The sequence below is a fragment of the Colius striatus genome, chromosome 1 (genome assembly GCF_028858725.1).
Source record: "Colius striatus isolate bColStr4 chromosome 1, bColStr4.1.hap1, whole genome shotgun sequence".
Classification (NCBI taxonomy): domain Eukaryota; kingdom Metazoa; phylum Chordata; class Aves; order Coliiformes; family Coliidae; genus Colius; species Colius striatus.
This window is the reverse complement of record NC_084759.1, coordinates 13125347-13137606: the sequence shown is the minus strand read 5'-3', so window position 1 is coordinate 13137606 and position 12260 is coordinate 13125347. Positions and strand designations below refer to the sequence as shown.

At 36.5% G+C, this 12260-nt stretch overlaps 1 protein-coding gene across 1 annotated transcript in view; it reads right to left on the bottom strand.

Annotated features, from left to right (window-relative positions):
• Positions 1-2526: 2526 nt before the first annotated feature.
• CNTN5 (contactin 5) overlaps positions 2527-12260 on the bottom strand; it is a 353074-nt gene continuing 343340 nt past the window's right edge. Inside the window, exons 20-23 of the mRNA XM_062020562.1 lie at positions 6348-6534; positions 5806-5918; positions 4232-4400; positions 2527-2627 (exon numbers count right to left, since the gene is read on the bottom strand). Coding sequence (XP_061876546.1) covers positions 2527-2627; positions 4232-4400; positions 5806-5918; positions 6348-6534 — 570 coding nt within the window. The remainder of the gene's footprint in view (positions 2628-4231; positions 4401-5805; positions 5919-6347; positions 6535-12260) is intronic.

The window sequence follows — 12260 nt, the reverse complement described above, 5'->3', positions numbered from 1 at the left end:
GTGAAAGAAGGAAAGAGCTTTCCTTTGCAACTAAAAAATAATATGATAAGTAAACATCTTCTACGAAGTAACAAATAGTTAATACATAGGTACTTAAACATTTAAAACATGTTTATTAATATATTTAAGATGCAAAATACATATTCTGTTCATGTTGAATATAAAACATACCCCTCTTTGCCCCTGTTATACAACTACATTACCTGATGGTATGCTGAGTATTTCTATCCGTATCTTGATACTAGAGATTGACATATATCTCGATGCAGCTCTATCTCCTTATCAGACTTTCATTTTTCTTATAAAGCATAGCCACTTATTGTATTCAGAAAGTTGTTTAACCAAAACACCACCAGCAGTGCCTGTAGCCTTTTTGAATACTTTGAGATAAACTCCATTGGCAACCAACTGTATAAAAAATAGAGGAAATTACGCTTAACTAATTTATAAAATAGCCATTTTGGTTTTTGGTTGATCATTTTATTATTGTTTGTTTTAGCCTTTTGAAGAACGATGGTTTGCTCATGCAAGCTGTCTACACATTACCAATGCTGCTGTTCTAAAACAGGTAATTTTTCTGAGCATGTCCTATCAGCAAGGTACATTCTACCTTGTTTTATTTGATCTCAAAGGTTTTTCCATAAGCAGAAATGTGGAAGTTGTCTATCTGTCTGTCTAATAGACTGTCTATCTACAGTCTATTCTCGGTTAACTGTTGTGCCTTTGTTTCCCTAACAATGTGATGAAGCAAATTTAAAGCCTATGTTCTAGGAAATTAATTAAAATATTAGTGATGAATAAATATTTTAGTTGAAGCATCTCTGAAAAAAAAAAATACTGATAAAATACTCAAAAGAAAAATGTCAGTTTTTTACCTACCAAGCACTTGATCTGTGTTGTGCTTTCTTAGCTACTATTTTAAAGCTGGTGTAAGAAAGGGCATAGTTAGAATGCTCTAGCTAATTGCCAAGTATTATTTTGTTAGTGATCTGGCAGAATAATAGCATTTTAGTCCCAGAAACCATCAACTAAAATAGATTTGTATTAAAACTTTTAGAAGTATGGAGAGCTAGAACTGCACTAGACTTGCCTATTTTGACTTGATTTTTCCCGAGCAAGAGAATATTCATTCTATGCACGATCCCCAGACATATGTTAGTAAAACATCCTCTCTCGTGACACTGTACACACCATAATTGTACAAACATGCACACCATATACTCTGGGGATCATTTTGGCATACCCTGGGGATCATTTTGATTTGTGTGGAAAAGTTTTCCAATGTAGAAAAATTGCCCAAATTGTCTATTGAGTTACAAATTATTTGGTTGAGCAAAAAGTGGGGATTAAAACTGATAGCACACAGTCCCTACAAGAACAATCTCTAGTGAGCTGTAGAAATAGAGCCAGTTAATTAAATAACTGGAGTGATGCTCAGTAGCACTTATCCAAACATTTTTTTTCAGACACAGCATTCTCCAAAATATATCCTACTTGAATCTGCATGTATGTGAATGAATACATCAGATTAAAAAGTTAATATTCTTTCCATAATATGATTTCAGATATATACTTCAACTTGATTACCAAATATGTAAAGCACAGAATGTTACTAAAAAAATGGACCCAGAGGAAAAAAACCTTGTAACTGAGAAGAGGTTGGAAAAAGGTTTCTCTCCTTGCATTGCATTATTTGTTCATTTAACAGCCTAATGTACATGATGTTTAAATGCCCAGTGGATCTTTCATTGTCATATGTATTAGGAATTTATTTTCTATTTGCTATTGAAAATAAATATTTAATTAATTTGATATTAAATCATGTGGTATTTGATAAAATCCAACTTGTTTCACTTGAAGTTTTGGTTTAATAATTTTCTGTTTACTTTCTAATGAAATAAATGGCTTTTCTGCTCCATTTTGCCACTTCCTTAGAGTGTTATCTACTATTGTGTTGACAATCCTTTTTGCTAATTAAATCATATTCATACATTTCAGAACAAATTCTCCATACTTTTGTGGTGGGATATATATCTAAACTATTTTTTTTGTCTCTTGTCAGTAGGAACAGCCATCCATAGAAGATGCCAAAAAGTATTTGACAAAGCTGTATCAAACTTAGTTCTAAATTGAAAAATGCTTTTTTTCCTCCAATCCAAACAGATATACTGTACTAGACACCACTGTTTAAACACCTAATGATATGTGACTCGGATCACTGAAATCAAACGTATTAAAAAATTAAGTACGTTTGACAGAAATTACCTTTGCTTACAAAAGTTTATTACATACAATCTGCATATTTTTGGGCCAAGAAATGTCCCCTCCTCAGAGGACTTTTACAAATAAAGAAGAGAAAAAAACCTGATGAATTATTGACCGTGTCTCCAACACTCTTCTAAGTGCACTATAGGCATTTCTATGCATTAGCTTGGTTTTCCAGGTTCTCCACAGACATAAAACTCCATCCCTTGGTGTCATCAAGCTAAAGCAAACAAATAACAACAACAAAAAAGTCTGCAGTCTTCACCATGAGGTTGAAGGAACCATCAGTGCCAAAAGCAACGTTGCAGAAGATGAAGTAGACAACACATGTAAGGTGGACTGAGCATTTGTTACTTTCCCTCCTGAAATGAAAAACAAAATAATTAAGGAAAAAGCAAAGCAAATGATTCTCAGTGCATTTATGTACTAGATTTTGCCCAACACTTTTTTGTATTATGGTCAGCAAAAAGCTAGGCAATGGATTATCCTGTGAGAACCACTATCGTAAAACGGGCTTCCAACACAGATATAAGGAGAATGGTGATTTTATGATAATATCTACAGCAACTTATATGCTGAATCCTCATGTTCAGTCTGTATATTAATAGGAAATTCCAAAAGGATATGCTATTTTATGCCTTAATCCTCAGAAAGAATTAGGCTGAAGAAGATGCTCTCAGTCACAATCACAAATGCGCTTCCTGGGACACGGAATGAAAGCTAGCCCTTGATCTTTATGCCTGTCCAAAGGAAACAGTGGTCTTTTTTCTAGTACCCAGAGATATTTTAGATCACAGCAGTCCCTCAAAAGCCATGCAAAAGAGAAATATGCTATGGGCTGATGGTGGCAAGAGATTACAGGACAGGAAGAGAATCAGACTGGGTTTCTTTAGACTACACTTATCCTAACTGGAATGAATCTATTAAGCATAGTCTAATAAAAAATATCAGATTGAAGAGAATGGAAGATTTTGAGGCTTAGAGTCATGGCTGAAAAGACATATGAAACAAATATTCCATGGATTAAGGGTTGGTGTCTTCTGTGTTCTCAAGATAGCACTGTAGTTTGTGACTAGACTAGAGCTGAAATTTTAAGGCTAGATTTAAGTTTCAGGTTCACAGCTTTTGGACAGTACTTCTTAAGGACTAAAAAGCAATGTTAATAGAATTTCAGAGTATTAGATTTAAGATGCTTCATTGTGTTTAGGTAAAAGCCAGTGTTACTTCCTGGTTGTTCTTGCAACAAATCTCTTTTTTACCTGTGTAATACTGATACTTTAAATTCTTTCAATATATTGCAGTAACTGTGGAAACAGAAGCTAAACATCATAATTTGCTTCATGATATTATATTAATATTGTAATATGTTAATAATTTAATACACTAATATCTACTCAAGGTAGAATGAAATTAAACCTACACAGAAATTCAGCTTATTCTGAAGGTGGTACATACACAGGGCTACCTAAAGGCATGCCATCTATGCTGTATTAGGTTAGTACCCCTCTGGCTGGTTATCCAGAACGATACACATCTGCCAGCTCTCTACAAATGTTTAGGATGCCTTAGATGATCTCAGATGTGCCTGTGTCTGAATATTTAAATTCAGAAGATCATCTGAATTGCTGTGCAGGCTTCAAATTTGGCCTATATGTATCAGTTGACTGATGCTAATTGAGACACTTAGCACACGTGTAAACATTACAACTCAATTAGGTTTTCAGATGTTATCCTAGAAAGGGAGAGATTTCCTGTAAATCCACTGTCTTGTTCATCAGCCCCACAGGGATGTCTCATAAACTCTTGAGCATCTCAAATGGCACTAGATACCTTTGTTTCAGCATAAAACTGAAGACTCTGTATCCTACAGCCAGAGAATTATAAGAACGTTTTTCCAGTTAGAGAATAATAGACTTCATGAACATGGATCTAACTATCACTCTTCCAAATGTAACTGTTATCTTACCTGAAAAAGACGGAACTCTGATCTGAGGACTCGTGGTCCCATCCCCTCCTTCACTGACTGCACAGACCTCAATGATGTAGACCCCTACATCAGGAAGAAGTACCACTGCAGAGGTTTTCTGTGTTTCTATAACTTGACTGTTGCTCTGGCCTTCTTGCCTAAATAATACCTGTGGTCAATACAGTAGATAGGGATCATAATGGTAATTCAAGTTATATACAGCAGACATTTTTTGTATATAATGCAGTCACTGAAATTGTTTCATGGGTCCGTTAAGGATTTCTTGACATTGCATTTCAACAGTCATCTGTTTTTAGTCTGCCATTCTCATAATGGCTTGAAAATATTATCAGCGAAGTGTATGAGCAATTAATGACCATGAAAGGACTTTGATTATGATCCAGAGAGAAGATATAGCATTTTCCCTCTCCTGTGTTAGGTGTTACATGTTTTGTTTTGTTTTGTTTTTTCTCAAAAAATGCTTCAAAATGCATTTTGGGTTGCATTTGATCCAAATTCTTATCCCCAAATTCATGTACACAGTCACACATTTGTCTCAAGAACACAACTTCAAACATAAAGAAAATGCCCTAAATAATATTCTTTAAACAATACCATGTTTACCTTAACTGCCTGAGTCAATTGAGAATATCTCAGATCTGTCCCAGAAACTCAATAGAAGCTTATGGTGTGTGGGAGGAAAGCGAGTGAATACATAACTGTCTTTTTAGTACTTATGTTTCTGTTTCTGTTCCCAGATAAAATTGAAAAGTTCAGAGAGACGTAAAAAAATCAAAGTAGTCAACTCAACTTTTTCAGAATCTGAACTATTCTGATAAAGGTTAGAGCAGTTTCTCGTTGATTTGAACCGTTTTACACTTTCTTGGTGATATTTTCTGATGTATCAGAGGGAATATCAGATTAGAGTCTATTGAAATGATCATATATACGCTTCAAGGAAAAGTCCCTATGCCTCTGTAAAAATATAGAAATAATTCTGCTTTGATTTAAAAGATTGCCATGAATTCCACTGCTTTTTATGACTTTCTATTTAAGAGAGTTAATATCTGGATTTTATTGTCTAAAACTTCAAAACTTGAAATACCAGACGTCACCCTCACTGGTTCTTGAAAATCACCAACATTATCACAAAATAAACTGAGATTTTTGTGTTTCTGCTCCATAAAAAATACTAATTTTAATGTCATTTTAAGATGCCTCATTCTTCTGCATTTCTCTAAATCCTACTGCAAACACAGTTAAATTGAAGTGTTAGTGGGAATTTCATTGCAGGCTAGTCTTATTAATAGCCACTTGTGAGTCAGATATGATGAACTAATCCTCTCAGGTAAAGCTTATTTAGTTTATAATCAGTAGCTGAAAATCACAACATAGAAAATGTTGGGACATTTAGCTCTTTTCGGTTTCATTTATTGCTCTTTTCATGGTGAAAATATATTGCCTTCTGTATAGAACAGTTTACTTAAACAGAAAAACAAGAAAGGGAAAAAAGCAAACAAGAAAGACAAGTAGTTGTCTGGAAGAAAGGTGAGCAAAGAAGGGGAAGAACTGACCTTGTATCCCATTACATCAGATTCATTAGCTAGAGGTCTGACTGGCTCCCATCCAAGAGACACGTGAGAGCCATCTTGTATCCACATAATATTGCTTGGTGCTTGGCTGGGAGCTGAAGAGAAAAAAATAACGTGTACATGAATATATTTTGTAAGTAACTTCTTTAAAGTAAAAAGCATTTCAGTCTTTCATTAAATTTACAACTGGCTCCCAACTCTAGCTGGAAATTTTAAAACTTCTTTTTTTATTCTTCACCAGAACTGTCATTTAACAGATTTTGATGTAGTTACTTAACCCACCCCATAACATTCACAGAACTCTTTTCTCTCCCTTCTTTATCAAAAATTTCTTGTTTTTAGGAAGATAACCTTTGTTATGAATGTGAAGTCGTATGAATTTATGTCTAAATATCAATGCAAAGCCATGAATAAAAACTGTACATGATTCCTGATTATTATAAACTTGTAGTAAAGGAAAACCCAAGAGGGCAGGGGCTGCTCACTGAGTTCTCCCTTTGAGCAAAGGTACTGAGATCACTTACGGGACTTCTTGGTTGCTGCTCTTACAGCAGGGCTAGGTGGCCCGTACCCTGCTGCGTTGTATGCCCTCACTGTCAGGTGATATAATGTGTTGCCTTCCAATCCTGTCAGGAGGATGGATGACTCATTTCCCTCAGTTTTGACCTTTTCTGCTGCTTCTTCCTGCTCCATGTCCTTCCAGTAACCAACCTGTCCACAAGCAACAAAATGAAGGATTAATATAGGCATCTGGGAAGCCCATGCTTCCAGATGCTCGTACTTGTTATCCTGTGGAGGATATTTTTGCCTTTTCTGTCTTTTGCCTGGTCATCAGGCCCTTTAAAACATGGGGTATTTGCAGTCTAACCTCAGAGTCAAACAATGCTCACTTCTCCAAAATGGTGATAGTCAGAATATCATAGTATTGCTGTGTATTGGCATGAGGAGAAGTAAATACAAGATGTAAGAACAGAGGATGAACATTGACAAGGAGTCAAAAATATTTCAGAACATTCAAGGAGAGCTTGTCTTCTGGAAGGTCACTCAAATATCTGCCTTCACCATAGAAAACTTGGATAGCATTGGTTAAGAAGTGTCATGAGAAATATTCCTTTCCTGGCCCTGAGTAACTCAAAGCCACACAATTTCTTATCAGTGCAATGAATGGGAAATGACAGAATCCTGAAGGAAATGTTCCATTCATCTGAAAAATCTTATCTGAAGGAAAAGAAGGAAATGGATTCAGTTTTAATTCTTGGCTATGAACAGGTTTCCGGTAAATGCAATTTTGATACTATGTTTATGTCCTTCCTTTTCAGACATAAAAACCTTAGATGATCTTTGGTGGTTCTTACTCTGTATTTCTGGTATCTGCACTGTGTTTATCATAATTTCAAAAAGGTTATAGAGCTGAGCTGGGAATTTGATTAGTCTCTTTCCTCAGGGACCAAGTATTTGAAGGACATAAATGAAAAAAAAAACAGACCTGTCTTTTATGTATTTAGGTGACCTACAGAAATAAGGTAATTCAGCAGTTCTCATGGGGCCCTACTTTCCCTAACAGGAGATGTCACTAATATGCCATTCAAAGACCTACATTGAGCTTACTGTTACTCATGTTGAGACCTACTTGCATTTATTCCACATTTTGACCTTTTCTGTGAAGCTGGTTATTTCATAATAAGTTATTCATATTGTATCTGGATAACTTTTCCTCAGAGGAAAAGGTCATGGACAATACAGCACTCTTGTGAATGTATCCCGGAAAATGGTGAACCAAAAAAACAAAGAAGTTCATAGGAAAATGAGACCAATGAGTACATTGCTGACCTTTTATAATTGCACTAGGACTGCCATTTAAAAGAAAAAAAATCTAGAAAGTCCTGGCTGTAGAGAGGTCATGTCTTCACCTGAGTAAAGTGGCTTTGTTAACTTTGATTGAGAGTATACCACTTTGTGCCAACTTAAAGCCTACTCTTTCAACTGCAAAATTCATGTAAACATATTTTTGTGTATGTGCCAGCATTGTCTGATTAAAATGCTGTTGCTTTAATTATTAATTACAGCTCAGATAGCAAATCTATTTGTAGTCACCCCTTGTTAAAATAAGTGTGATTCATCAAAGTATTTTGCTAGCTGAATGCTTGACCAGCCCTGTTGATATCTGAAGTAACACCTAGTCATATCTTTCTTGGAAAGAAAAAAAGAGTCAACAATTATTTGTTCACACAGTAGGATTGAACCTCCAATGCTTATTATCTTTTGGGCAGTCAGATTCCTTTCATTTCACCTGCAATGCATCTTTACAAATTTGACAGTACAGTGATGAGTGACACATTGTACTTAGCACTGTATGAAGAGCCAGTGAGAGACAGCACATGTGCTGGAGACCCTATCACCCAGTTGGAGAAGACTGTGAGAATCCAACATTGAAAATGTCAGAAAGGAACAGTGACTTGCCCAAGGTTACACAGATAGACAGTAGCCAGGGTGGAAATGCAACAAAAGTAGCAAGATCCTAGAAAGTTCTAGAAAGCCAGGAGCAAAACTATATGTAGCTCAAGAGGTCTCGTTTATTCACAAGGTACACCACATCTCATGTGAACACAGTGTTCAAGACAGTAAGGAGTCTCCATCTTTTTTTCTTCTTAGTATAAAGAAATTGTGAAAACAAGATTTTCCAAATGTTGTTAGGAGTACATAGATATTCAAATGTGATGAGTGCAGAAGAAATCTAGGTGTATAACTCAGCCTTTTTGATATTTCCCGTGTGTTTTCAAATTCTTTCCACCACTGCTTAGATGCTATTCAGCCTGATCGAGGTGGAGCTGCTTCTGCAGGAGGGGTGGACTAGACGATTTGTAAAGGTCCCTTCCAACCCTACCATTCTATGATTATCAGTTTGGATACTAATTGTATTTTGCACATGTTAAGACAGTAAAAATAACCATGGCACATTCTCTACCACTTCTGCTGCACCACATGGCAAAGCTGTTCCCCTTTGGCAATGAAGTGTTCTTGGGAGAATGAATATACTGTGTTAAGCACCAAAAGCATGAAATGCAATCTAGCAATGTTTCTATTTCAGTTTCTCCTGTACTTCAAAGGTTTTAAGTGTTTGTTCAGTGTTTATAAAATTCCCCTTAAAGTTTTGCCAGGTGAGTTTGGACTTTGATCTCAAAATATGCTTTTCTTTTTCTTTTGCAGTGTACACATCCATTTGTTGATGGCTGTGCAAACTAAAAGAAAAAGTAGTTATGAAAAAGAGAACTCCAATGATTGTTGGCTAAGCTCAATGGTGAGGGAACTTATATTGATTTGAACCAAAATGAATATACTACTGATGTTTAAGTGCTGGACATGTTTCTTAAAATAGAGGATTTGTTTTTTTACACTTATATGTGGGTTTTTTTTTAACTTGTCATTTTCCATAAATGTAATTTACACTACTAAGAAGGGATTTACCACACTTAGAATAGGTTTACAACAGTGATAACTTTCAATAGTGATATAGTATGAAGCATAAATCACAAAAGAGTAGCCCATATTTGAGAAATGAAAGAAAAAAGATGTATGTGGGGAGAATTTGGTCTGTTTAATGCATTATTGTTTGTGAGATTTTAAGTTTTTGAGCTTTCTGTTATTTTTCATTTAGCCATTGAATAGCAGGCTTTGATATCTGTTTTCCAGGAATCCACATTGCTGCTGGAGAAAGTTCAGCGCAGGGCCACAAAGATGATGAAGGACATGGAGCATCTCCCGTCTGATGAAAGGCTGGGGACGCTGAGGCTTGAAGGGGACTGAGGAGTGATTTTATTAATGTTTACAAATACATGAAGAGTGGGTGTCAGAAGGATAGAGTCAGGCTGTTCTCAGTGATGTCCAATGGTACGACAAGGGGCAAGGGGTACAAGCTGGAACATGAACTAGCAATGTGCCCCTATGGCCAAGAGAGCAATGGTAGCCTGGGATGCATCCAGAAGAGTGTGCCCAGTAGGTCGAGGGAGGTTCTTCTCCTCTACTCTGCCCTGGTGAGGCCTCATCTGGAGTATTATGTCCAGTTTTGGGCTCCTCAGCTCAAGAGGGACAGGGAAGTGCTGGAGAGAGTCCAGCATGGGGCAATCAAGATGATCAGGGGACAGGAACATCTTTCGTATGAAGAAAGGCTATGGGAACTGGGGTTATTTAGTCTAGAAAAGAGGAGACTGAGGGGGGATCTCATTAATATTTACAAATATCTAAATGGTGGGTGTCAGGAGGTTGGGACATCCTTTTATTCTATTGAATTTAGTGACAGGACAAGGGATAATGGGATGAAGCTGGAACACAAAAAGATCTATTTAAATAGAAGAAAAAACTATGTTACTGTTCAGATGAGGGAGCCCTGGCACAAGCTGCCCAGGGAGGATGTGGAGTCTCCTTCCTTGGAGGTCTTCAAGACCCACCTAGACATGTTCTTATGTAACCTTATCTAGGTTGACCTGCTTCTGCAGGGGGGTTAGACTAGATGATCTCTAAAAGTCCCTTCCAACCCTTAACATTCTGTGATCCTATGAGGGGTTCCAAAGAAATACAGGAAGAATTTCTTCACTCTGAGGGTGACAGAGCATTGGAACAGGTTGCCCAGATATGTTGTTGAGTCTCCTTCTCTGGAGACATTCAACATCCACCTGGATGAGTTCCTGTGTGACCTAGTCTAGGTGGTCCTGGTCTAGCAGGGGGGTTGGACTGGGTGATCTTTTGAGGTCCCTTCCAGCCCTTGAGATTCTGTGATTCTGTGATCCTATTTTAGTGTAAAACTAGATAATATATATTTCAGACACAGCAAAAAATTGAATATTTATCTTTGAAAAGACAGAATATAAACTTGACAAGTTATTTTGTCAAATAATCCTCTCTGAGAATGGTATTTGAGATTTTCTATGTTTTTTGTCTTTTTGTAGCAATTTGATCTTTTGGTTAGGTTAGCCGGGCTCCTATCCTTTGGGGGATTTCCAGCGAAAACCACATGAGCTTTGTGATCTGTACTTAAATATTAGTCTTAGTTTTCTGGAATAGAAAAAAGAAAATAAAAATATCTTTTCTTCCAGCTAGTAATTTTTTCTCTTTTTCTTCCGTACCACTAGTGAGTGACAAAGAAAATATTGCCAACGGGTGAAATAGATTTTATAACCCTCAGGAAATGGATTCTAAACAATAAGTATGAACCACATGCTATATTTTTCTACCATTGTGACAAAATTTTCAAGCTACTTTTACTTTAGCTGACATATATTTCGTAAGGTTGGGTGGACAGCTGAGAAACCTCTACTGAAGTAATGAATAATATGTGCTTTGGAAGATGCACATGAGTACAGCAAACGTTGCATAAAACTTTTGTGACATAAGAGTTAATACTGTCTTTCAATGATGACAACGTGAAATTGGAGAAGTTACTTTATCTTTCATTACTCCTTAGTACAAAGCACAACCAGGACCACAGTAGAAGTGAGTCACTGCAAACTTGTCTATATGTAGCAAATATTCTGTCACTTTTGATGATTAGAGCCCAAACATTAAAATGCTAAAAAAATTGCACACCCTTTCATAATAACTGCTGCTAAAGGGCCAGGAAATGTGAAGACCATGTAGGTAGCTGTCACTGCTGTGGTGACCACAGGCAGAATAAAAATTGAGGCATGAGAGCTGAGTGGCTAGTCAGATTATTTTGTGGTCTATTTGAATTGAAGGCAACATTTCACTTGTGGTCCATAATAATTCTATATTAGAAAAGAATTGTTATAAAAGATGATAAATCATTCTCCTTTGCATCAAAGTCACATTATCTATTTGCTATTTGTGGATTAAGAGACTACTACAGGCTATGTTCTGCACTGTACTACATATGGTTAAACTTTCAGAATCACTTTTAAAATTAAAAGAGTATTTACAGAAGCTGAAGAAAGTGAACCATATGGAAAGCATAAAACTACTCTGTACTTTTGGGTTTTATTTGTAGAAATTTAGCCCCAGTGTCTTGCTATAGCGAGTCTTTACTTTTTGCAGAGGGGATGCTTTAAAGAGAAACTGTCCATATGATAGCAACATTGGACTGATAGTATGGACTTAGCATTTCTAGGTGAATACTGTAATGCACTGGCTCACTATACTGATCCTATAAGTAATTTTCTCCTTTTTGATGAAATCCTTCACAAAAATGGAACTCAAATGATCTAGCAATATCGTCCTCAGATTGTGTTCTGTCCTGCTGAATTATGCAGGAGAGCAGCATTTACTCTTCTGTTTATTGAGTAAGGGCTGCTCTAATCATAATTCTTCCTGGGAATGAGGACAGAAAAGAGCAAACTACTCCCTGAAAGATTTGTCTGTGAGAAAGCGAGCAGAGGAAAAAGATTCATCTGCCAGAAAGCAGGCAGAAGAGAAGGGAGGGTGGGGGT